Consider the following 26,173-nt stretch of genomic DNA (forward strand, 5'->3'; position numbering starts at 1 on the left):
GGCCACCAACTCAGCCTGGAGGGAGGACTGGGGGCACTGGCACGCACTATGGAGGGACGGGACAACAGGCCACCAGAGGGGCAGGGTGACGCCACAGAAACTGCCTGACCTGGAAGTCGGCACTCTTGAGTGCTGGGACCTTGCTTGCCCCTCCCCAGGATTGGATCAGGCTTCTGAGCCTCTTGGCCATTAGGGCAGGAGCCCCCCCCCCCCCACCTTCGAGTCCCCCTGAGATCCCCCAGGCTTCCCCAAGCAGCAGGAGGGCGACAGGGCTGGACCGTCTCTAACAGCTCCTTTGGGCAGGTTCAGACACAGCGGGGCTTTGCACAATCCAGAAGCCTGCCCTCTGCTGGCAGGACCTGCTCCCTGTTCAGCACCCACAGCACAGACCCCAGGACCTAGTGACCGGTGACTGGAAAAGAGGCACACACGAGGCCAAGCAGTATGGCTAAATCCATTTATTCTGAGATAAAAAGCAAAACAGGAGTCGAATTACCCCTGCAGGACCCCGTCCCCACCCCCTTCCTCTCTGTCCTATGCTATCAATAAATAAGTTTCCCTATATTCAAATATTTAATAGAAGTTTCTCCCCATTTGCCAGTTCAAACCTCTGCTATGGTACAGGGGCTGCCCTATCCCCAGAATATACAAAATGTTACACAGATAAGTATGTACACTGGGGAGGGAGCTGGGGAGGAGCCCACCCCGCCACCAGCTTACGCCTTTGCTTGGCCTCAGTTAGCCCTGACATCCCAAGGCCTGGGAGAGTGCTGCCCAGTCATCTAACTGGACAGTGTGGGGGCCACTTGTGCCCCAAAGTGCCTCTGAAGAGAGGATGCATGAGCCCCTCTGAATGAAGGACTACCTGATGGGGGCGAGGAGGCCACCAGGGAGCCCCTGCTCCCCAAAAGAGGCAACCTCCTAAATAAACTATATTTATTGAGCCTCTGGCTCTTTGTTTTTCCGGAACTGTGAACAGCCCAGAGATAAAGATACAGCCGTTGCCAAGGTGGCAAGGGGTCTGCACATATTTGTCTCCCTCGTTAGGGGGTTCATCATACCCCTCTCGAGGGTCTTATCTTGGTAGTCTAAGGATAAAAGGGTGGTCGGGAAGGAATGATAGGGTGGTAGGGACAGGCTGGGGGCAGAGACCCCAGCCCCACTTGTCTAGGCTTTGTGTGCTAGTGTTAACTCCTAGACCACCGTGATCTTCACCTCATCATTTTCATCGGCCCGGTAGAAGAAGGGGACACAGGGGTTGTTGCCCAAGCCTGGGCGTTCTCGGGGGTTCTGGATCTCACACAGCAGCTGCATGATCTGCTGAGCGGTGGGGTTCTCAACTCCAGTGTGGCGTGACAGGGCCTCTCCCTGGGGAGGCTCCGCACTGTCACTGTCGGCCAGGCTCACTTCTCGAAGATCATCTTCGGGGAGAGAGAGGGGCGGGGCCCTGAGCGCTGTGCAAGCCCTCCCCCACCGCCCGCCCACCCGCCCGCCCGCGGGCTCTACTCACCACCCCGGCCACTGGCAGCGCCAAGCTCTTGGGCTGGGGGTGCCGTAGTGGGTTCCCCAGCAGGGTTCTGGGCAGTGGCCAGGAACTTGCCCTGCCATTCATTTCGCTCGTCCACCAGACGGAGCACCAGCTCCTGCAGCTCCAGTAGCTTCACCTGGAGGGAGAGGTGCTGAGCCCCAGCTCTACCCCGGCCCCGCCCCGCCCCCTCTCTGCTCCCGGGGACGCTGAGGGCCCACCTTCATTTCTTCTTTGTCCTGAGCCAGTCGGCTAATGTACTCCTCTTTCTCCCGGTGCCGCTCCTTTAGCACGGCCCTCTGATTCTGGTAGAGGGTAATGTACTCTCCTGCGGGGCAGACCGGCTGACGCTCAGGCTCTGCGAGCCCTCACGGAGCTCCCCCGACCCCGGGGGCTGGCCAGCCCGCTCACCTATGGTGTCCGTCTCTCCAGAAAGCTGGATGCAGCGATGCTCCAGGTCCTCCACCCGCTCCTTCAGATCCACTTTCTCCTGCATGAGCTCCAGGAAGCGGCTCTGCGGCCACAGCAGCGGGGGTCAGGGCTCGGCAGCCCTCCCTAGCCATCTCCGCCCCCCCCGCCGGGGCCGTGCCGGAGCCGATTCACTCACCTGCAGCTTGTCCATGGCCACCTGGAGGGCCTGGTGGGTCTCCCCAGGCACGCTGTCCTCGGTGGTCCCAGGGGCCACCAGGCGAGCCAGGCGCTTGCAGCGCAGCCTCTGCTCCTTCAGCTGCCCGCGCAGCCGCGCCTGCTCCTCCTCGGCACTGGCTAGGGCCGAGTTACAAAATGCCACCTGCGGGCAAGACGTGTACGCGTGCGCCTTTGTGGGGGAAGCTCGGGACGAGCCGGGGCCGGGGAGGCAGAGAGGAGCTCCTCTCACCGCCTCGGTGGGCACACCTGGTGTTTCGAGGATGGCGCAAGGTCGGACCACCGGCTCCCGGGGGAGGCTGGGGGTCAAGAGAAGCCGAGGGGGGCAAACCAAGAGAGGAGAAGGGTGGCGGGGGACCCCAGGGGGAGGCGGGAAGGTGGGACGGGGAAGGGCCGCTCACCAGGGCCTCGCGGCTCTCTAGGTCCTCCGGCATGCTCAGCTTTGGCGGGGCTGCCTCCCCGTCCTTCTCCTCACCGTCCAGTCCGTCTCCTGTCGAGGCAGCCGGAGGGGCCTCAGACAACCCAACGGGGGAGGTGGAGCGGGCAGGGGAGGAAAGCCGGGCTCTGCCCCACCTCCCAGAGCGACCTTGGGCCGGCGCGTCCCCGGAGGAGGAGGAGGAGGAGGATCCGCCGCCCTGAAGTCCCCCCTCCTCCCTCCTTGGGCTCCGTCCTCTTCCCTGGGCAGGTCCCGCTTACCTTCCTCAGGCATAGCCATGAGGTTCAGCTGCGCCTGGAGCTGCTGGTTCTGCTGGGTGGCAGCTTCCAGGCGTCCCTGAGGGGCCGGGAAGGAGTGAGAAGGGATACAGGCCGCAGGCCCTCCCCGGGGGCCCGGCGCTCCAAGCCCCTCACCTGGGTCTCCTGTAACTCTTGGCGGGCCATCTCGGCCTCCGCCTTGCCCTGAACTTCCTCGTGCCGCAGCCGGTCCATAAGCTGCGTCTGCAGCAGCACCTGCTTTTGCAGCATCTCCTTGTCGGAGGCCAGCTGCTGAAAGGCGGCCACGTGCTGCTGATAGGCTGCCACGTACTGCTGCAGGTGGCTCACGTACTGGTCTCGCTGCTGCTGCAGGCTCTCGGCCTCCTGGCTCTTCAGCTCCACCTGCGGGAAGACCCTGGGAGTGAGGCAGGCGGGGAGGTTCCCTGCCGTGGGCGGGTGGGGGAGGGGGGTGGCCTGGCTCCTCCACTCCGGGACCTAAGTGACTGCCCCCTGGTGCAGAGCCCCACGCCTCCCTCACCCAGCCTCACACCTCCTGACAACCTTCTTTCCATTTTAACTTTAGTGGAAAATCAAAGCGCGCCCCCCCCCCCCCTTAAGGGCATGGTTGTCATTTAACCCTCGACACCTCTGTGAGCAAAAGGGTCATCTCCCTTCTAGATTAAGGAAACTGAGGCTGAGAGATGAGAAGTGAAGAGTGACCACTGGGGTCAGAAGCCACAGCTGAGTCCAAGAAGCTTTCGCCCCTCACTGGGGGCTTGAAGGCTCTAGCTGGAATGATGACCTTCGGCCCAGGGCTACCCACTTCTCAAAGTCAGGAGCTAGGAGCCACGAGGAGCTGTGCTCAGAAGGACTCTGGAGTCACATGCCCCCGCCACCAACCCCAGGCTGGAACCGCGGGTCCTGGCCACGCCCCCCGCACCCCCCCCTCCCCCCGGGGCCTCCGCAGCTGACGCGGGGGTTACCGTCTCCTTCAGCTCCGCCAGCTTCTCCTGCAGCTGGCCCAGCTTCTTGGCCAACTCCTTCTTGACATGCTGCTCCGACTGCAGCGCGCTGGTAATCTCCATATTCTCGTTGCTCTGGACGAAGAGAAGGAATCGGCGGCTACCCAGTGTGGTTGGAGACCCCAGAGCTTGGTGTCTGCCTCCCACAGCTCAGGGAAAGGTGGAGGCAGGTGGGAAAACCCCCCCACCCCACTCATCTGCGCTCACAGGTGCCGTGATTGGCACCGTTTCACGTAAGGTCCGTACCCCGCCCCCCACCGGCCCCATTTTACAGTCGGGGAGACAAAGGCCCGGAGAGGTCAAGAGTCTTGCCCAGCACCAAAGGACTCAGCCAGGGAGGAAGGGCTGCGCACCAGCCTGACGAAGCCATTCTGCAGCTCAGCCAGCTGCTCCTTGAGCTCACGGTTCTGGGACAGCGCACGGCTGATGGTGGTACGGTCATTCTGCATGGTTTCCAGAATCTGCTTGCGCTCCTCAGCCTGCTCCCCCCAGCACTCGGCGGCCCGCTCCAGCTCCAGCAGCCGCTGCTCCTGCTCCCAGTTCAGGCGGCTCAGGCCTTCGTTGTCCTGCACCTGGGCCCGCAGCTGCCCTGCCAGGTTCTCCAGCTCCTTCTGCAGTTGTTCGGCCTCCGCCTGCAGTCGCTCTTCCACCTCCGAGGGCCCTGCTGGAGGTTCCTGGGCTGGGGGGACCTCTGCCGGGGGCACATGGTAGAGGCTTCTTATCCCTGTGCCTTCAAAAAACCCCTCTTTCTGGTCCGCAGCTCCTAGTGTTTTTTTTTTTCTTTCTTTTTTAAAGGAGGCTCCACGGGGCGCCTGAGTGTCTCAGTCGGTCGAGCGTCCGACTTCAGCTCAGGTCATGATCTCGCGGTTCGTGAGTTCAAGCCCCGCGTCGGGCTCTGTACTGACAGCTCAGAGCCTGGAGCCTGCTTCGGGTTCTGTGTCCCCCTCTCTCTTCGCCCCACTCCTGCCTGTGCTCTGTCTCTCTCTTTCAAAAATGGATAAACATAAAAATAAATAAATAAATAAATAAATAAATAAATAAATAAATAAAGGAGGCTCCATGCCCAACAAGGGGCTGGAACTCACGACCCCAAAATCAAGAGTCGCACGCTCTACCGACTGAGCCAGCTAGGCGCCCCTCGGTCCACTGCTCCCAACGGGGCTTCCCCACCCCAAACCTTGGCTTCCTGACCAATAATCCCTCACACTCATAGGACGTGCAGTCTTTCCAGACACTTATGAATAGAGTTCTTCACGTTTTTATGCTCAAGACAACTCGGGGTAGTTGACAGTGGGCACTCAACCCAGATATGCCAACTCCGGGTCCAGACCTCCTTCCCTTGGCCACAGTGCCCTTCCATCTGTCCGCCTTCCTAGAGCATTCGAAGGCATCCTCACTGGCCCTCTGACACCAATCCTGTTCCCCTACCGCTCCGGCCCCAGCTTACCTATCTGTTTCTTCAGTTCAGCCAAGCTGGCCTCCAGCTCCTGCACCTGACTCACACTGTGCTCCTTCTCTTCCTTCAACTGCTGCATCTGCCCAGAGCACAGAAGGGATGGACATGTGGGGGGTGGGGAGGGAGGGATGGGCACGTGGGGGCTGCGGAGGGAGGGACGACCAGGCAACCGTCGCCCTCTCCACCCACCCCACCCCCACCGCCCCCGCAAAAACCACCCAGCCACCTCTGGCTGCACACAGCAAGTGACAGGCTTCCCACTTTACCGACGCCCCGAAAGATCAAATGACCTAAGGTGGGGGGGCCGAAGGTCACACCTTACCTTTTCAGACATCTGTTTCATCCTTTCCTGCCAGAAGGCATTATCCTCTTTCAGATTCTCTACGTACTTGTCTCTCTCCAGCTGCATATGCTTGAGGGTGTCTTTCAGCTGCAAGAACGGGCACAGAGGTTAGCAGGGGCAGCCACGAGGCCTCACCAGCTCCTGCTTGCCTGCGATCATCCTGCTTCCACACCCCTCGCCCTGCAAGGCCTCACCTGCCCCACACGTGTCTCCAGCCGTGCCCGTTCTTCCAGGGCCTGCTGTAACTGTTGGTTGCTGTCGGGGGGTTTAGACCCACTAGAAAACTGGAGAGTAGAAAACGAGAAGGTTAGCGTTGGGAAACCGGGCTGCTCTATGCAGGTTCCCGCAAACGGGTGTGCGCTAGGATAACGTGCATCCACATCGACGAAGAGGTCCACCCTCACATCATTAGTACTATGTCCGCAAAAGCCTCATGTTTACTGAATATTCATTGTAAGTGGCCCTCTGCCTCCCAGGCCCATCAACCTGGTGTTCATCCTTCCAGATCCTTCCTGGCTATAATGATTAAGGCTACAGAGTGGTGCTTGTCCCAGAGATGGGGTGTTCAGGTCACAGAGGACAGGCATCCATCAACTCCGGAGCAAGCATAAGCCCTCACTTTTTATCTCCAGCAGGCCATTTGTTAGACTGCCCATCACAGGAATGGGCACAAAGGAGGCATTCCAGTCGTACTGGGTGGATGGATGGGTGGATGGATGGATACAGAGCTCTGTATGCTGCCCAGGCCAGGCCGAATCTGCAGACTCGTGTTTTGCTCTGGAAGACTGACTGTAAGAGGAGCCCTGACAATTCAGATCCCATCCAGAAGAAAGCAATCAGGAGGGTGACAGACCGTGGGAGAAACAGTTGGGGCTGTTTCGGTAGGAAAAGATCTTAGGGAGGACAAGGAACCTACGCACACTCCTTCTCAGAGTATCTGAGGGTCTGTCTTGGGCAAGAGGCAAGATTTTTCCTGTGCTGATCTGGAAGGAAGAGCCTTGCCGAAGGAAGTGACATGAAGGCTGAGCGTTGCTCAGTGTGAAGAAGCACTGACAAGGGGGGGCGCCTGGGTGGCGCAGTCGGTTGAGCGTCCGACTTCAGCCAGGTCACGATCTCGCGGTCCGTGAGTTCGAGCCCCATGTCAGGCTCTGGGCTGATGGCTCAGAGCCTGGAGCCTGTTTCCGATTCTGTGTCTCCCTCTCTCTCTGCCCCTCCCCCGTTCATGCTCTGTCTCTCTCTGTCCCAAAAGTGGATAAACGTTGGGGAAAAAAAAAAAAAAATTAAAAAAAAAAAAAAGCAGCACTGACAAGGGGAAGCTCTCTGACCCAGGCACCCTGACGACCTGGTGGCCCGGCCTCCGAGAGGAAGCAGACAGACGCATGGGCTAGAACTGCCTTGTTATGTGTCATGACTCGGAACTATCATCTATACGACAACGGTTTTCAACCGGGGCGCTTTAAAAAAAAGCAAAAATAAAAAAGCCCCATCCCGGAGATTCTAATTCCACAAGTCTGGGCGGGGCCCGATTTGTAGATGCTTTATCAATGTCTGCAGCAGGATTCTATGGCAGGAGCAGAACGAGAATGCGAATCTTCCAGCTCCTGGCTGGAGACGGCGGCCCCAGATGGATGGGGCCCCAACTCCCTGGGACTCTGGCCTCACCTGCTGCAGCAGGAGCTCCGACATCTCCAGCTTCTTCTCCAGCTCCTGCACCCCAAGCTGCAGGGCCTCCTTCTCTTTCATACAGACACGCAGCCTCTCTTCCAGCTCTGAGTTATGCTCCTTTAGGTCCTCGTTGTCTTTGCTGTAGCCACGGGCAGCAAAGAAAGGTACGAGTCAAGAACAGAAAAGAGCGCTCTGGTGATCCACCCACCACCCTCACCACAGAGCCACGGAACAGTGGCGTCGGAAGGGACCCGGGGATCAGGAGTCACAAGTGGCAGGCCAGAGGGAAGACAGGAGCGGCCTGAGGCCACGGCCTGTGTTGATTGCACAGCTGGGCCCAGAGCCTGGCTCTGCATCTGTCCTAACCCATATGCCCCCCCCCCCATGTTCCTGTCCCCCTCCCACTTCCCAGCCCCCAGCCATCCTACTTGTTCTTGTATAATTCCAGTTTGAGGGCATCTCGCTCTTTGGTCAAGTCCTTGTTGTGCTGCAAACACAGAAAGGCGAGGTCAGGATCGGGCAGGCAGAAGGTGCGTCTCAAGGACTAATGGCAGCACAGGGACTCCTCTAGAGCTGTGCTTCTTCAGCCTGCACCCGCCCTTGACATCTTGTTCAAAGCATTCCCAAGCCCATGTTCTCACGTGCCTCAGCTAAGAACTCGGTAAGGGTGGGAGAGAGCCACAGCTGGCTAGCAGAGGCCCACACAGGGCAGGTAGGATTGCAATCATTATTACTAGCGGCACCAGCACTTCTGAACCTTTACTGGGCACTTTACTGGGCGCCGAGCTAACAATCGCACTGAATCCCTGCGATCACCGCCTGGGGGAGGCATGGGTGCGTGTCTGTTTTACAGGTGAACAACAGAGTAGCACAAGTTAAGTTGTCACCGAGACAGAGCTGGGATTAAACATCTGATTCTTCACCCATTTTCCCCCTGGGGTGGGGGAGCAGACACAAGGAGGGGAAGTGAGTTTGCATCGTGATCTCTGTTCCTTTTTTTTAACGGATGGTCTGTTCACACAGCCCACCACCCAGAAGGACAGAGGTGACATGCCTCCCAGCTACTCTGTTTCTCTCCCTGGGTATTTATACATCCTTTCACACACTTTATATCTAGCCCACACACCCTTCTCCCCTTCCTGTACAAATGGTAGCATACTAAAAGTACCGTTCTAGGGGCACCTGGGTGGTGCATCAGCTAAGCATCCAACTCTTGGTTTCGGCTCAGGTCATGATCTCATGGTTCATGAGATCGAGCCCCAAGGCAGGCTCGATGACCACCTGGGACCTGCTCGGTCCCCCACTGGCACATGTCTCTCTCAAGAACAAACATTAAAAAAAAAAAAAGTACTGTTCTGTACTGGCCAAGGTCCACAGCCCATGGAGGGCAGGGCTGGCTCTCAGCCTCTGGGCTCTGCATTCAGTGCTCCCTCCAGAAAGCAGCTCCCACCCCTGCCAACTCCCTCAAGTCAGCCAGCTCAGCCCCAGGTTGCTTTTAATAACCACACAACTTTAAAGCGGCGAGAAATGGCCCGTGCTGCCTTCTGGGCAGCAAGACACCCCGTCGCACCGAAGGGACCTTCAGGCCATTCCCCTGTCAGGGTAGCTGCGCCTCCAGTGGATGCGTCAGCTGCTGGGCTCACCTTGTCCGCCTGTTTCTGCTGTGTAGAGACAGCAGACAGCGTGCGCTCCAGCTCTCCTACGCGCTGGCGGGAAGACTGCAGGCGACTAGCAAGATCTTCGGACTCTCCTGGAATGACAGGGTTCGAAGTGGGACCCAGGAAGGGATCCCACCAAAGCCCTGCCAACGTGCCAGGCTGACATGGGTGTGTCTAGACTCCTACCTGCTTTCTGCCTGACTGCCTGCTGTGTATGGACCAAGGCTGTATGCAAATCGGTCTTCTCAGACACCAGAATCCCTATGGTCTGGATGTGAACCTTTGGGAGGGAAGGGGAAGCAGCAGTGAAGAGGAGGAAAGGAAGCGTTTCCTGGGGGGTGGGAGGGAGACCTTGACACCACACACCTGTAGCTGTTCCCTTAGAGAACCCTGTTCCTTCATAAGCTTCTGCTCAAACTCCTTCTTCTCCTGCAAGAAGGACACGACATCCCTGACTGGGAGGAGGCAGAGTTGAAACAGCAAAAGACACGCTCCTGGAATGCCACCGATGGCCCAGGACAGGCCGAACAATGAGGCCAGATTTGGGGCCCGGGGGGGGGGGTGGGGGGTGGGCAGCAGAGGTGGAGGGCAGGGGTGCGGGAAGAGGGGGCCCTTTATTTCTCCAGGCTGGGAGCAGACCCAGACGAGAATGGGCCTCTACAACTGAATCCTCCCCAAACCTATCCGCCACGTAATCAGCAGACAAATCATGTTACGTTACTTTTTCCAGTTGATCCAAAGTTTCCTGGTGCTGTTGTTTCTGTGGAAAGAGTCAAAGGAGGGTAACTGAGGCTGTCCCCCTTTTACTACCCTCCCCAGACCAAAACGGAGGGATGGGCAGGGGCCAGAAATGGGTTTTAAAGGGAAAGTTCATGGGGACATGAACTGACAGACTCTCCTCAAGCTCCCAAGGAAAGAGACCTTGGGTCTTGGGTGGTTTGCCTCACATCTACACAAGTGAGAGTCTGAATCCAGATACCCATGAAAGGCCAAGGACATAAACCTCTAGAAACGGGAGCTGAGAAACGAGACTACCCTTCTGCCAGCTCGTGGCTTGGAAGGGTGCACTCATTCAGCAGATATTTACTGAGCATGTACCATAGGCCCCATTCGGTTCTTAACAGCAGGGATATGGGAATGAAGGGCCCTGATCTTCTGAGCTAAATCGGACAGACTCGGACACCTCGAATTCTACCTCCTCAGGAAACTGAAGCCCACAGAGGAAAGGTGACTTGTCCGAGTTCAGAGACAGAGCAAATTAGGGACTGAGTCAGGGCCAGACCACACCAGTCAAGCCAGTGCTTCCTCCAGAGGCAACAGCCCCGGGGCAAGTGGGGAGAGGACTCGAGCAGGGGTGTCTGGAGAACAGAGAGGAGGCAAAGAGGACAGCCACAGAGAGCCATGCTGCATGCTCCGTGCTCCGGGGTCCCTCCAGCTGAGACCTAGGCCCCCCAGCACCCCACTCTCCCTTGGCAGCAGGGGCCCCCAGCCCCTCTCTTCAGAGCCCCAGGGGAAAACTAGAGCCCCAGATTGGCAGCGTGAAACCAGGGGACCCCACTGGACTCTTACCAATTCCTCTATCTTGCTACTGAGTTGTTTGTTTGTTAGATTGCTGGAGTCCAGGGCTAGTGATAGCTCTTGGTACCGGCTCTGAGGCGCATGCAGAGGAGGAGGAGGAGGAGGAGGAGTTGGACGAGGGTGGGGGGAGAGGTAGAGAGAGCAGTCATTAGGGTTGGGGGCTGTCTGGGCCGTCTCAGCTGGCAGAGGGGCACCCAGCCCCCGCTGTGGGAGGAGGTGGGGGCTGGCCTGCAGGATCACTGGGCCGTGGTCCAGGCCAACTTACCTCCAGATCCTTTATGTTAGCAGAAGTAGCCAGGCCCTCCCCATTGATGTAGGATGAAGACTAGGAGACACGAAAGGGCTCACATGGAGACGCGCGCTGTCCCCCTCGGTGCCTAAGCTCTCCAACTTCCTGTCTTGCCCAACAATTGCAAACTTTTCTAACTTGGCAGTAACCCCTTTGTACCAGCTCCTCCTGGTTCTTATCTCCCCCTCCTCCATCCCCCTCCCAGGCAGCTCTCACTCTGTGCTTTCTGCAGCAGGATCAAACGAGGTAACCAGCCTCGAGGTCCAACCCCTTCATTCGGGGAGCTTCAAAGAGGACACTCAGAGGAGCTGTGACGAGCTACACATCACCCAGCAGGCCAGCTGGTCCCAGGCTCTTCCCTCTCTCCACCTCTGTTGCTTTCTATCATATTTTCCCTCCCCATTTACTCCCCTTTGGGCTTCAAGTTCTGGGGTACCTCAGACACAAGACCATTGAGCTGCTGAGAAAGCTGTCGCAGGCTCTCGGTAGATGACAGACATCTGCGGATGAACACAGGAGTCAGGGGTGTAGGAGGCTCGAAGAGAAAGAGGGGGTCACGGGCAGTGGCCCGCCCCAACTCCCTCAGCCTAGGGACCGCTGCCCCCATAGGAGTTACTCACTTGCTTTCTTCTATGAGAAAAGGTTCATTTTTTGCATCATGGTTCTGTTAGGGAAGAAATGCATGAGGTAGTCACTCAATTTCTGGTAAGACCACCCAGGGGTGGGGGCGGGGGGGAGCCAAGCTCATTCTGACAACCTTCCATCTTCCCAAACTTCAAGGAAAGACCTGGTCTTGGCCTCCCTCACTTCAGTCCTCGGGAAGGGTGCTTGGCTCTAGAAACCAAACTACCTGAAGAACGGGGACGAGGGCCCAAAGCAGGTACGGTCCTCTGAGGAGGAGCACGGGGCGAACGTACAGTGGGGTGGCAGGCAAGGGGGGAGGGGGCACAAACCTGAGTTGATGCCATGCTAGTGACACGGGGGGGACTAGCACAGGGGGAAGGGACACCGCCAGGTGACACGGTGTCATCAACAGTTGGTGCAGCAGGAGCGGCGCGGTCTTTGGGCGCCTGTCACGGAACAGAGCAGGGGGTTAGGGGCCATGCAGGTAAGAAGGTGCCTTGCTGCCACGGATGCAGGGGTACAGAGCGGGCAGGACAGGGGTTGCTGTGGTCAGAGTGACAATCGCACATGCTGGGAGCCACTCTGGAGCGTGGAGGGCCGCTCTGCAACCTTCTGGATGGCCAAAGCTCAAAGCAGGGTGTGCATGACCTCCTTCATGAATACATGATGGCTTTGCTCTCCCTGGAGCTCAGCAAGAGACAGTACCAGGCTCTGACCTTGGCAGCCACAGCAGGTGGAAGATAGGTGTGCCCAGTCAGGGAGGAGACAGGCACGGCTCTTCCGGAACGCCAGAGTGACCCTCACCCTGGGCCCCTGCTGGGCAAGAGGGTGGTGGTGATGGAGATGTGGTCGACGCCACCCTCTGCCTCCTTCCTCTCTTGCTCTCTCTTCCTCTCCCCCCTGCTCCCCCCAATCACTGGCCATGTTTGCCTTATTCAGGCCTTTTCTGGGAAAGCAGCCGCCCAACTAGAAGCCTCACCCTCTGCCTGCAAGTAAAAAGAAAAACACGGCCACTACCCCCACCCCAATCTCCTGGCTCTAAAACCAAGAACCAACCCAAAAAGCCAGAGGTAAGATGTCTACCCTCTGATTCTTGACATCCTGGAGAACAATCCTGGGAGTGGGGACAAGGAGCCATGGAGAAACCACTTCCTCTTCCCTACCTGGACCTACTTGCTTGACCAGAGCCCCACCCAGACTCTTTCCAGGCTCAGGCCTGACACTCAGTCCAAGCGTCTGGCCCCTAGAGATCTCATGTCCTACAGGCCAGATGAGCAAAGAGATGGGGAAGATGGCTGACAAATTCAAGTTTGATGAGGGGAGAGGAGTAGGGAGCAAAGGCCCAGCCAGTGAAGCCAGCAGGAGGAGGCCATACCTCTTGCAGGGCCCAGGGCTAGCTGCTCTCTGGACCCATCAGCCCTGGCCTCTGACAATCCACCCCTACCTCCCTCCTTAGATCAAATGCTGCAGAGCCTGGGGAGCTGAAGATGAATCATTTGCATGTTTACTGTCCGTGCTGTGACCTTTGACCCCGGAACCTGGTGTTGCCATGTCAACCTGTTCAGGGAACCTGGGTTCCCATGGATCCCTAGCATGAAACACAAGAAAGTTCAGAAAAGGACAAAAGCAATTTTCTGAGGACTTAAATATATATAACACGACAATCCTGTGAACAACCAGGTTATTTCACACCGTTAGGTCTTGTAGCTAAAGTCTGGAGTGTTTAAAAAACACTGTCCACCCCCCCAAATGTCCCATTGAAACCAATCTCTCCATGATTCCCCATTTCTGGAAATGCTGTCAGCTCTGTCCAGGACCCTGCAACCACAAGCCTGCATTGCGGGAACAGAAAACCAAAGTGGGGAAACAGCTACTGAGACAAGCAGGGGCACCTGGGTGGCTCAGTCAGTTAAGCTTCGGCTCAGGTCACGATCTCACAGCTCGTGAGTTCGAACCCCACGTCGGGCTCTGTGCTGACAGCTCAGAGCCTGGACCTGCTTCGGATTCTGTGTCTCCCTCTCTCTCCGCCCCTCCTCCACTCACGCTGTCTCTCTCTTTCTCTCAAAAATAAGTAAACATTAAAAATAATAAGACAAGAAGGATCTGGGTCTTCATTTCCAGGACCACAGCAGGATACAGACACGGAATCATAGAACTCAGTGCAAATACAAGCTTCCAGACTCCTCTAGGCCTGTACTCCCTTCCCCATGCCCCTTAGCGGCTCCTCTGAGCCCATAAGGTATGTCTCACCTTCTCCAAGATGATAAAAGATGTGGGGGAAGGAAAACAAACCCAATCAACCAAGCAGGTGAAAAAGCAGACATGAACAGGCTGAGGGTTAATGACAGCAACATAAAATAAGCCAGAGGCAAAGTATCCCCCAAACCAGAGAAGCCTTGGAGCATGCACAGCTGGGAAAGAGCAAGCCAGAGAGGGGGCTCGGCACTGCCTCACCTTCCACTTGTCCAATGGGGGGAGCGCTACCCCATTGGAGCGGTTAAGGTCGGACACCAGCACCTTCAGAATGTCCTGAATCTACAGGAGGCGAAAAGGGAGAAACAAGGGCAGGGGGAGAGAGAGAGAAAAGTGGCTTAGAGAGAGGTGAGAGAGTCAAGGAAGGAAGAAGAGATGGGGTCACGAGAATGGATTGCTGGAAAAGAGAGACGGGAACGAATCCATGGCCTGTGCCGCCTTCCCAAACGGCCACCTGGCGCCTTGCAGAAATCAACGTGCACAGAGAGAAAAGTCCCCTGAAAGATGCAGTGACACAGAATGCAGTCACCTGCCCGATGCAGCTGTTTTCTGAATACATCCGTGAGACCCTCTCCTCAGGCCCAGGATGCCGGGGATGAATCTGACAGGAATCTCATCTCTGTTTTAAAAACCAGACTGCCGAGGGAAGGGTTCACTTGAACAAAGGGGGCTCCAGCTAGAAGTCTGGAAGACACTGACCTGCTGCAGCAATATCATCTTACAGATGAGGCCACTGAGGCCCGGGGGAGGAAGTGATTTTCCCGAGGTCTCCCAGCCAACAGGTGGCAAAGATGGACTCAAAACCCACTGTCTCCTGACCCAAGTGCTTGGGGCTCCCCTCACCACACCCTGGGCCTCTCTTGGTGCTTCCGAAGGGAAGGCTGTGGTGGCAAATGGCTGTTCGCACTGCCTGGCTTCCCCTTGAAGCTGGGGATGAGGAAAGTCACCCCATCAGTCACACAGCACCACCCTTGACTGAATGTTTACCCCGCACATGGCCCTATACTAAGGGATTATTCTAAAAACAACATCAAGGGGCGCCTGGGTGGCGCAGTCGGTTAAGCGTCCGACTTCAGCCAGGTCACGATCTCACGGTCCGTGAGTTCGAGCCCCACGTCGGGCTCTGGGCTGATGGCTCGGAGCCTGGAGCCTGTTTCCGATTCTGTGTCTCCCTCTCTCTCTGCCCCTCCCCCGTTCATGCTCTGTCTCTCTCTGTCCCCCCAAAAAATAAATAAACGTTGAAAAAAAAAAAATTTAAAAACAACATCAATCATCTCATTTCAGTGTCACAAGTGTTAAGTCAGACCACAATGACCCCAATTTTTACTGACGTGGGAGTATATCCCCAGCAGGGACAGGTCTCCAGCAGAGGGACAGCTGGATTCAAACCTGTACCTGACACTTTCTCCACAACCTTCATCACTGCCCTTTACTACCCCTCACGTACCCCTGTGCCCCCGGAAGCCTGGCCAGCCAATACTCACATCCTCAGGAGTGTGACAACCATCAGCAGTGGCTGTCTCAGGGTTACTGCCATTTTTAATCTTCCTTTTCTTCTTCGCTCCTGCAGGAACACCAGGGCTGTTCCTCTGCTGATACTCTCTCAACTGCAGCAAGGAAAAGCAGTAGGACTCGTGAGAACCGTAAACCCCCATATTCACATCCAACTTTGTTGTTTACAATATACTCCTCTATCCGCCACCTGATTTATTTTTTTTTCAACGTTTATTTATTTTTGGGACAGAGAGAGACAGAGCATGAACGGGGGAGGGGCAGAGAGAGAGAGGGAGACACAGAATCGGAAGCAGGCTCCAGGCTCCGAGCCATCAGCCCAGAGCCCGACGCGGGGCTCGAACTCACAGACCGCGAGATCGTGACCTGGCTGAAGTCGGACGCTTAACCGACTGCGCCACCCAGGCGCCCCAATCTGCCACCTGATTTAATGCCACCAGCAACCCGACAAGATGTTGTAATCCTTAATGACTGCAGAAATGGATAGGTAACGGGGCTTTAAAATAAAGGGGGGGGTGGGCAATAATGGAATTTAAACCCAGTCTTCTGCCTCTGAGTTCTGGGGTTATGCTACAAAATCAGCAGGTGCCAAGAGGCAATCCCAGAGGCACAGAGGTGGAAAAGTAAACATCTGAAACATCTGAATAATCAGACATCAGAGTCCATTCCTGCACATCTGTCAAGGCTGCAGACTGGTATTTCTCAAACTTTTACACCAACAGACCCTGAAGGCAGAAAGCAGTGAAGGCACACGCCTGGTGAATTTGGAAACACAACAGAACAAGGGCAACCCAAGCACCATTTCAGAGAGAAGTCTATTATAATCTTACAAATCTATGCAAATGTCATCCCTAGGTGTATTAACATAAAAGGATTTTTCTCAAGAGAACTAAGCAAAAACTGAGGCTTTGGTCCCATATTTATCCTGTGGCACTCAGGACACTCCATGTTCAGATGATGATTGGGGGAAGATTCCCAGCTGTGAAGTTCAGTTTCCAGAAATCTGTTCCACAGAGGGTAAGCAGATCTCACTCCAAAGAGCAGTGATTAAGAGGCACTGGTTCCAGAATCATAGGAAATTAAAATGTGAGGTAGAGGATTTAGATTTAAAATGTCAGAAATCTTTCTGAACAGTAGAAACCTAGGAGGATACCAAACTAAAGGAAACACATTCTCCCCATTGTCATCAAGGTGTTATCAACGTGTCTCGATCACTAGTGAAGTCAATGTCTAAGGATGGGGTACAGCCTAGTAAGGGCGCTTGAAACCCCTCCCACCTAGGTCCTACAGTCCCCAGTTCCCTTCAAACTGGAAATTTGTGCCATGACCAGACACCGGAAAGGGGATGAAAACACAGGTGGACTGAGTAGTTAAGATCAAACACCAGGCTCCTGGCGCTAATGACAGTTCCGAGGGGGATTGTGACGTAACTACATTCCACTCCTCCCTACCGACGCCCGCGGCTGGGCTCCGCGGTGGGGGAGGGGAAGGCAGGGCTAGGACCCAGGTCCTTGGAGACCGGGATCGGCCCGGGGAGCCCAGGTCGTCTGGTTCTGGGTGGCAGAAGGCGAGAGCCGAGCCCGGAGTGGGGAGCCCAGGGAGTCACTGCCCAAAGTCACCCAGGGGCGACGGGAGAGGGCGGGGGCTGGGCTGCCAGGGGGCGGGACGCGCTGAGAAGACTTTGGTGGGGGGGCGGGGGGCCGCCAAGGGGCGCCGAGGGGCTCTCCCTGTGTGCCCTAGGGGCAGCACAGACTCTGACCACCGCCCGGCCGTCGAAGGGGCCTTTGGCTGGGTCAGGGAGCCGCGACTCGGCACGCTTTACCTTTTTCCTGGCCGCAGCCAATTTGCTCTGTCGGGTTTCTTCCGACATCACGGGAAGGGGAGGGGGACGGGGAGGGCCACATCATCGCAATCCCAGCAACCACTGCGGAACTGCTCCCGGTAGTCACCGCGCAGACGTGATGGCCAGAAAAGGAGGGACGGGGCGTTTCTAGCTCCAGCTGGGTGGAGCGTAGCCTCAATCCTCCAATCCTATTGGCCGACAAGAGAGATGAAAGGGAAAGGGGGCGTGGTTAGAGCCCCGCGAGCTCAAACGGACAGGTGGAGTCACAATGAAAGCTGCGCGCGCAGCCGCTGTCCCCGCCCACCTCGAGGGGGCGGGGCGGGGCCTGGGCTCGCAGGATGCGCGCGCAGCTCGCTACCTGTCCGTTGCCGGTCTCCATCCTAAGCTTCCGGTTACCTGGCGGGCCTGAGAGGCCGCTCTCCCGCCTCCGCCCTGGACGCTCCTGCACTGCAGACTCCCCCGAAACGGGGGCCCCGGACCCCAGGGCTCAGAAGGTGGGCGAAGAGCGGACAGCAGAGCGAAAGCGCATCCCTTCACGGCCCCTTTCCTGATGCCTCATAGCCCTGCCCAACTCTCATCTCAGAGATCACTTCCTGAGCCCCCATCTAGCCCTCCACACTCCCCTTCTCAGAATCCTCCTTCCTTGAGGATCCCTGCCCTGATCCCGGACCCTATCTGCCCCCTTCCCAACTCCTTACCTCCTACACCCCCACATACCCGTTTCCTCCCAGCGCGGATTCTAGGTTCAATCAGTCTTTTCCCTCGGATTCCTCTCCAGGACTCAACCAGGACTTTCCAAAAGTTGCCGCGGGGCCTTCCAATCCCCTGTGAGTACCCTTGTGCCCGCCCCCCTTCTCACCCTCCGCGGCGTAAGTGGGTGCTGCCCCCAGCCCTCCTCCCCGTCCCCAACAGTAGCTGACCCACCCCAGCCCTCGTCAGGCCTTCACCCAGCAGACCTTGTTCTGCTGAGAAACTCCAGGCCATTTCTCAAGCCTTCCCCTTCTTTTCCTCCTGCCCACCAAGCTTCAAAGAAGAAACGGGGTCCTGGCCTTTGCCAGCGGTACCCCACGTTCTCCAAGCCGGCTCTGTCTCTCCTCCCTCCTGACAGCACCACAAGTGGTTGGTTTTGTTCTTTTTCACACCACGATCCACCCCACACAGAAACCATTCTCATTCCCTCAGACGCATGTGTTCTTTCCTGCCTTGGCCATCTAGATACACGCTCCCCTTCTGGAATACTTTCCTTCCAGCTTTTTGCCAAGCTGATGCTTGCTCATCCTTTAGAGTTGAGGTCCCTAAGAGAAGCCTCACCCCAACTTCTGGCTCAGTCCGGTTGCCCCGTTAGGCGCTCCCTTAGCACACGGTACTTCAAGTTCAAAGCACTTTTCAGGCTTGTTGTTAGTTGGTTAATTATTTGTCATTCACTCATTCATTTGGCCCATTTTATTGAATGTCCACCACGTGCCGGGCACTGTTGGGGACACAGTGAACAAAACAAAGTCCCTGCCCTCATGCATTCTACACTCCAGTGGTGTAAGGCCAACAAGGAGCATAAGGTTATTAATGAAACGTCTATGTCGGGTGGTGATGGATGTTATAAAGTATCAGGACAAAGGAATAGTGGGCCATTGAGAAGTGACCGTTTTAGGCGGGGTGGCCAGGCAAGGCCTTTCTGGTGAAGTGTGAGTAGAGCTTTCAGTGGAGCTCTCTGGAGGGAAAACACGGTTATTGGCTGTTGTAGATACATTCTGTGAAGGCAGGGGCCAGGCTTGCGGTCTTATCCGTTGCTGAATCCCTCCCTTCCTCGGTCTCTTCTGTCCTGTGCAGACAGTTGATCCAACACACATTTCCTGAAGATTAGCAGCGTCCCAGGCACTGGACTTCGCAGCTTCTAGAGGCAGAAAGGGCAAAGGTGAACAGCAGCTCCCGGGAAGGGTTTTGTTATCCAATGAGATGATAAACCCAGCGACATCATAGACTTGAGAATCCAAGAAGTAGACTTGAAGCAGATTATCTGAGGTCAGATTAGGGGCCAGGGTGAGCCCACTGGTTAGGATTACGTCCGGCTGGGAGTGAAAGAAAACCCCAAATAATGGTGGCCTAACCCTAACCCTCAGGGACCCAGGTCTATATCTTGTTTTACCACATCTTCAACATGGGTTCCATCTCATCGCCCAAGATACTGATCAACTCTATCATTAGATTCACATTCCAGCCAGTGGGAAAGAGGAAGGCCAGAGAAAGGGAGGCCCTCTTCCTGGAAGGACAGTTCCCAGACGTTGTACACACCATTTCTGATTAACTTCTACTCGCCAGAACTTACAGGGACCACATCTAATTCCAAGGGAAGCGGGGAAATGTAATCTTATTAAAAGGTGGGGGGAGGGGCGCCTGGGTGGCGCAGTCGGTTAAGCGTCCGACTTCAGCCAGGTCACGATCTCGCGGTCCGTGAGTTCGAGCCCCGCGTCGGGCTCTGGGCTGATGGCTCAGAGCCTGGAGCCTGTTTCCGATTCTGTGTCTCCCTCTCTCTCTGCCCCTCCCCCGTTCATGCTCTGTCTCTCTCTGTCCCAAAAATAAATAAACGTTGAAAAAAATAAAATTTAAAAAAAGAAAAAAAAGGTGGGGGGAGTCTGTCAGCAGGCAGAAGCAGGGGTAGGCTGTTGAGGACAACTTGTAGGTTCTAAATTGTGGATAATGGGTCAGTGTGGCTAATGACTTTTTTTTTTCATTATTGCTTTATTTTTGAGGGGAGGGGGGGCAGAGAGAAAGGAGGACAGAGGATCCGAAGCAGGCTACACGCTGACAGCAGCGAGCCTGATGCGGGGCTTGAACTCACAAACCCATGAGATCATGACCTGAGCCAAAGTTGGATGCTCAGCCAACTGAGCCATCCAAGCGCCCTTGGCTAATGACTTTCTGTGCCGCTCAGCGGCCATCTCCCAAGTCAGGCCAGGCTGATGGAGCCAGCGAGGATTCTCTGCACCTTGACATTCAGAAACTGAAGGAGAAGAGGGACCTGCTGGACACGGAGATCTCCCAACTAATATCTGAGTAAGTCTTGCTGGACCCCTCAGCATGTTTAAGATAACTTTTAACCAGTGCCCAGTAACTGAAACCCAGCCGCACTAGCTTAGTGTAAAACTAAGGACCGTACCCCATGCCCTGCTGTTGGATTCAGGGTGTCTCAGCTGAATCTTTCAGGTAGGGTGTGGTCAGACCCAGGAGGACCTGGAACTAGGAAGAGGAAAGCTGTCCAGAACAGAGGTTATCCCTCTCGAGGTCTCTCTCTGGGCCCTGGTTCTCTGCCTCTGCTCCCATCTGCACATGGACTCCATTCTTTCTCTCTATGCAGGTGGGATTCTCAGTGCCTGGGGGGAAGCTGGCTCTTTCCCAACTCCTAGATTTTCCCATGCCCCATGCTCTGGCCACGTGGCATAGACTGAGGAGCCTTTGAATGTGCCTTTCACACATGAGGGGATCTGAGTAGCCACTCCTGTGCTTATCTGTGAATCCCTCGGCTATGGCCAAGGTCACATAGTACCAGCGTGTGGCTGGGAACCACCCCCTAAGGGCACAGAGACGTTTGCCAGGAGCGAGGGGCTGGACAGATCCCCGCCCTACTGTAAGCTTCCTCAGGGCCCTCCCTGTGTCCCTAGTAGGCCCCTAGTGAACATTTGTTAAATAGATGCCTTGTTACTCTCTGAACCTTGGGTCCTCCCCAGCTTTCTTAAACATTTTCTCTCTCTCTCTCTCTCTTCCATCCCTCATCCCAGAGGCTACAGTGTGGATGAACTGGAGGACCACATCTCCCAGCTCCACGAGTATAATGACATCAAGGATGTAGGCCAGATGCTGCTAGGCAAGCTAGGTGAGCATCAGGACCCCAGAGGAGTAGCCAGGGCTCAGAGGGAAGGAGTCCCCATTCCCCAGGATGTTTGGATTTTGTTCCTGGGCCCTCTAATTTTCCAGCCCTCCCATCCTCAGCTGCCCTGCTCCCCAAATGCCCCAAAGCAGCTGGACAGCTCTTACAGGAGTCCCTGAGGTTTTTTCCTTCAAGTATAGGGCCTGCATCAGAGCCAGAGACAGGTTTGAGCATGAACTCACCAACCTGCCAGGTTGAGGGCTATGGTTCCCAGTCTTCTGGGGCCTATTCAGTAAGCAAAGGAGCACAAAGGAAGGAATTATAAAATGTGTTAACTGCTATGAAGGAAACAAAGGCCAGAGCTGGGGAATACTGAGACATGAACAGGGTGGCGGGTGGGGATGAGCTAAGGTGGTTAGAGAAGGCCTCTGAGGAGACCCCTTTTCCCTGAGAGGAAAAAAGAGTCCTTGAGGGAGCAGGAAGCATGGCATCACCAAATGGCCAGGACATGGCCCATAGGGCAGCCTAAGGAGTGAGAGTTTTCAGCAGGCCCCAGGCGCAATGTGAATATAAATTTACATCTTCAGCATATGGCTCTAGCTGCTCAGTGCAGTCTCAGCTTTGTTTGGCTCTTCTGCGAAGTGGGGTGAGGGTTCAATGAGTCTAGTTTGGGGTGGCCAAGTAGGGCCCACAGTGGAGGGGTCTAGAAGGAGTAGCAGGAGGGTATCTCGGCCAACTAGAGGAGGAGGAATAAGGTGTAGGAGTGGGTCCTGGGTAGCTCAGTCCTTGGGCCATTCTCCTTCCTATGCCTCCCACCGGACACATTCTTTCTTCCTTCTTTCCTTTCAGCCGTCATCCGAGGTGTCACCACCAAAGAGTTGTATGCAGAATTTGGCTTGGACATGAATGACTGAGCAAAGGCTAACAGCCCCTTGCCCATGGCCCACTGGGACAGGCAGATTTGGACATGAGAGGCAGCGAGAGCCCAGCCAGAACAGAACACCCACCCAGCAAGAAAGGGTCAGGAGCCCTTTTCTAGAGAGCTCAAGCTGAGTGAGGAGGGAGCCCAGAGAAGAGGCAGACAGAGAAGAAGGGCTGTTCCCTGCTCCAAGTTTCCTGAAATGTCCAGTGATATCTGTGTGTGTGTGTGTGTGTGTCTCCTATTTGTAAATAAACATACAAGCAATCTTGGTATAAATCTGTACATGGAGTCCCTCTCCTCTGATCTTCCCTGGGAAGCCCCCTGGTCATCCCTGGGAGAAAAACAGTCTGCCTTGGATTATAACAAGCTTACACAGGATGCCTGGGTGGCTCAGTCAAGCGTCTGATTGACTTGATTTCAGCTCAGGTCATGATCTCACAGTCGTGAGATCGAGCCTCATGTCAGGCTCCACGCTGAGCACAGAGCCTGCTTGGGATTCTCTCTCTTTCTCCCTAAAATTAAAAAAAAAAATGGGGGTGCCTGGGTGGCTCAGTTGGTTAAGCGCCAGACTTTGGCTCAGGTCATGATCTCAAACTTTGTAAGTTCAAGCCCCATATCGGGCTCTGTGCTGACAGCCCAGAGTCTGGAGCCTGCTTCAGACTCTGTGTCTCCGTCTCTCTCTGTCCCTTCCCCGCTCTCACTCTGCCTCTTTTTAATTAAAAAATCTTTTTTAATTAAAAAAAAATTGTGGGGCACCTGGATGACTCAGTCTGTTAAGCGTCCGACTTCAGCTCAAGTCATGATTTCATGGTTCGTGAGTCTGAGCCCTGCATTGGGCTCTCTGCTGTCAGCACAGAGCCTGCTTGGGATCTTCTGTCCCTCTCTCTCCGCGCCTCTCCTGCTCTCTCTTTCTCAAAAATAAATAAGCATTAAAAAAAAAATTGCAAACAAGCTTACACGTACCAAGCACTATGCTGAGTACCCTTCATCCATCATCTCTAATGCCGGAGTCCATCCTATGAGGACTTAGTATTGCTAAGGATGAGGAAATTGAGGCTCAGAGAAGCAAAGTGACTTACCTAAGGTCGCACAGCCAGTAAGTGGCAGAGCAGGGATTCAAGCACAAGTCTAGTTCTGAAGCTTACAGTTTGCAGAATTGCCTTTCTGGGCTGGGGCACAAGCGGGTAAGGGCTGAGGGTGAAGCCATGACACTGGAGGAATTCTTCCCTTGTGAGTCCTTCTGCACAATGAGCATTCCAGTCCCCAGCTATAGTCCGCCAAGCCAGGGTGAGCCGTGTCTTCCTTGTGTGTTGCTTATCCTGAACCACCAGCACCAGCAGAAGTCAAACTAGTGTTTCAAGTGCTCAGTACCATCCAGAATGACAGGACTTCACACTGAACTTGCCAAGTGTTCTGACTGTTCGAGCTGCTCATCCGGCTGTCCCTGCAGGACATCTTCTTAAGATCTTAGATGTGATAGCAGTGCTTGAAGACAGGCTGTCATGAGGTGAGGGATGGACGGTTTCGAAAAACCGGCCCTGTAAGTCGGGCCTGACTGTGGGTTCCGGCTCCATCCGCTTATGAGCTGTGTGGCCACAGGCCATGACCTGGCCTCAAGAAGCAGAAATAATAGTGGTATTGTATGCAGTGTGGCGGCGTGCACTAGCTACCTCAACAAACAACCCCCAGATCTCCGTGGCTGAGCACCGGAAGGGTTGATTTCATAAAGTCTGATGAGAGTCTGGCAGCCCCTCCCCCCGTCCCCCACCTCTTCGGGCTTCACCGCCGGAATCCACAGCAGGGAGAAGAGAAGACGGGAAGACACATCAACTCGGAAGGGAGCCCTCCCCAGGTCAGCAGCCATCACTCCTGCTCGCAGACAATTGTCCAGAGCTAGTCACGTGGCCCAAGCCCGCTGGGGACTGGGAAACAGGAGTGAGCAGCACATGGCTATTTGGTGGAGACTGGCTGCCGTCCGAGCCACAAGTGCCTGGCTCCACAGCATTCTTCCAGGACTCGGTGAGCAGCTGCACCTGCGCTTCCGTGGCTGGCCTGAACCATGCTGGCGCTCCAGCCCTTTCTGGACCCCAAACGCTTGTTTGCGTCTCTGCGTCCCTGTTCATGACCATGAAAGCCCAAGTACATTCTCGTTTTGGGGTTTCTTCTTTCCATCCTTGCCATTTCCTGTACTTTCACATCATAATGTCAATAGGTTTTCACAACCCCCTGATGGGATAGGTTCTATTAGAGTCCCCATTTGGCAGGTGAGGAAACTGAGGCTCAGAGAGCAGAGGCAACTTGTCAAAGTCAGAGAGTGGCCGAACCTGGACAAGAGCCCGGGTCCGTCTGGCTCTGGACCCCAGGCTTTTTCTAACCTGGACCTCACGCCGTGAGGCCTTGTGGGGCTGGGCGCCCTCTGAGGACAAGACTGTCAGATTCATCTTGGGGCACCTGGGTGGCTCAGTTGGTTAAGTGGCCAACTTCAGCTCAGGTCATGATCTAACAGTTTGTGGGTTCGAGCTCCCTATTGGGCTCTGCGCTGACAGCTCAGAGCCTGGAGCCTGCTTCGAATTCTGTGTCTCCTTCTCTGTCTGCCCTTCCTCTGCTTGCACTCTGTCTCTCTCTCTCAAAATAATAAACATTTTTAAAAAATCAGACTGTCGGGGCGCCTGGGTGGCGCAGTCAGTTAAGCATCCGACTTCAGCCAGGTCACGATCTCGCGGTCCAGGAGTTCGAGCCCCGCGTCAGGCTCTGGGCTGATGGCTCGGAGCCTGGAGACTGTTTCCGATTCTGTGTCTCCCTCTCTCTCTGCCCCTCCCCCGTTCGTGCTCTGTCTCTCTCTGTCCCAAAAATAAATAAACGTTGAAAAAAATAAAATAAAATAAAAAAATAAAAAATCAGACTGTCACTTTTCCCGCCTGCACCTCACACATACTCGTTATTTGCCAAACTGAATGTGGCCCTGATCCCATCCCCTTAGGTCCTGAAGGAGAGCTGATGATCTCACTGGAAATGGATCCCGGACTGGGACAGGCTTCTGAGCCTCTAACATGTCTCAGATCCTACCCAGCTGTCACCTCACTTGACTTTTCCCTTTCAGCTTCCTGGGCCACATCATCTTCCAGTGGAGGAGGAAGAGGAGGAGAGGTAAGCAGCCAGGCTCAGGGTGGTGGGAACCCCAGGGGGAGTGGCCCCCTCCTGGAGGTTCCCCCCCACCTCACACCATTTTCTTCACCTGGACAGCTGGCTCGTCCTGTCTCTGTCCACACGGAGCCTCTCAGTGCCAGGAGCTGGGGAGCCGTGGCCTCTGGGTCTCTGCCACACAGTGTCCCCCGGCAGCAGGAAGTCAGGGGTCTAGGAAATGATGACAATACAGTTTGGTACGTGGTTGTAGTGGGTTACAGGAGCACACGTGAGCAGCACCTAATCAGTTTGGGACACTGGAGAAATGTCCTTGGAAGGAGACACCAATGCCTGTACTGAGGGTCAGCCAGACAAGAATATGGGTGAGGATTCCAGGAGGGGAAAAGGTGTGGGCAGAGGCCCCCAAGGCTAAGATCTTAGCGGGCCCAGGACGGGCACTGGGGGACTCCGTCTGCTTGGACAACGATTAGCGACAATTTGCTGACTGTTCACTTGGACTCTTGATGCAGATGGGAGCCCACCCCAGACACAGTCATAACCCAACTCTGAGTTTGGGGCTGATCTTTTTCTGGCGGGGAGATGGATACAGTTTTTATTTTTATTTATGATTTAACTCTTACGATTTAAAAAAAATCCAGGGGCGCCCGCGTGGCTCAATCGGTTAAGCATCTGACTCTTGATTGATCTCGGCTCAGGTCATGATCTCACAGTTTGTGGGATCAAGCCCCGTGTCAGGCTCTGCGCTGACAGCACGGGGCCTGCTTGGGATTCTCTCTCTCCCTCTCTGCCCCTCCTCCACTCACACGTGCACACTCTCTCTCTCTCGCTCTCAAAATAAATTTAAAAAAACCTTTCATTCATTCATTCATTCACTCATTTAAATCCAATAAAGACTTTAACTCCAGTGAAGAAGATGGGAGGATCCTTGGTGGTTTTCCTTTTCTCACCTTTTTCTCTACGGCAGCAATGCAATTGCATTAGGTGGTGCAGCTGCCGGGACCTGCTCATCCCCACACCTCCACCTGCTGACTCTCTCAGTTCACAGTCCAGCCAGTTCAACCTGACCTTCTTGTAATTGATCCTTTCTTTGCTTTATTCCTCCCCTTTTCCCTTAACTCTGGGTTATTTTGCTTTAATGT

General features: G+C 55.3%; 2 protein-coding genes across 2 annotated transcripts; one reads left to right on the forward strand and one right to left on the reverse strand.

The window, feature by feature from the left end:
• Positions 1–443: 443 nt before the first annotated feature.
• On the reverse strand, positions 444–17,182 carry GOLGA2 (golgin A2). Its single transcript, XM_045043346.1, is given in 28 exon segments — positions 444–1,421; positions 1,511–1,664; positions 1,747–1,853; positions 1,937–2,039; positions 2,133–2,315; positions 2,572–2,660; positions 2,867–2,942; positions 3,020–3,265; positions 3,847–3,960; positions 4,239–4,576; positions 5,333–5,420; positions 5,664–5,771; positions 5,879–5,968; positions 7,347–7,488; positions 7,778–7,836; positions 8,993–9,099; positions 9,194–9,287; positions 9,374–9,436; positions 9,729–9,767; positions 10,577–10,657; positions 10,851–10,910; positions 11,311–11,374; positions 11,495–11,538; positions 11,828–11,944; positions 13,953–14,033; positions 15,236–15,358; positions 17,086–17,155; positions 17,157–17,182. Coding segments are annotated over 28 exon segments (3,081 nt in total). The 5' UTR covers positions 17,171–17,182; the 3' UTR covers positions 444–1,194.
• Positions 17,183–17,490: 308 nt separating this feature from the next.
• On the forward strand, positions 17,491–22,172 carry SWI5 (SWI5 homologous recombination repair protein; the record flags this gene model as incomplete). The annotated part of the gene is made up of 6 exons (XM_045043352.1): positions 17,491–17,600; positions 17,885–17,933; positions 18,130–18,225; positions 20,036–20,157; positions 20,880–20,974; positions 21,818–22,172. Coding segments are annotated over 6 exons (537 nt in total), but the record flags the coding sequence as incomplete, so codon positions are not given.
• Positions 22,173–26,173: the final 4,001 nt, after the last annotated feature.

Source organism: Felis catus, chromosome D4 (genome assembly GCF_018350175.1).
Source record: "Felis catus isolate Fca126 chromosome D4, F.catus_Fca126_mat1.0, whole genome shotgun sequence".
Taxonomy (NCBI): Eukaryota; Metazoa; Chordata; class Mammalia; order Carnivora; family Felidae; genus Felis; species Felis catus.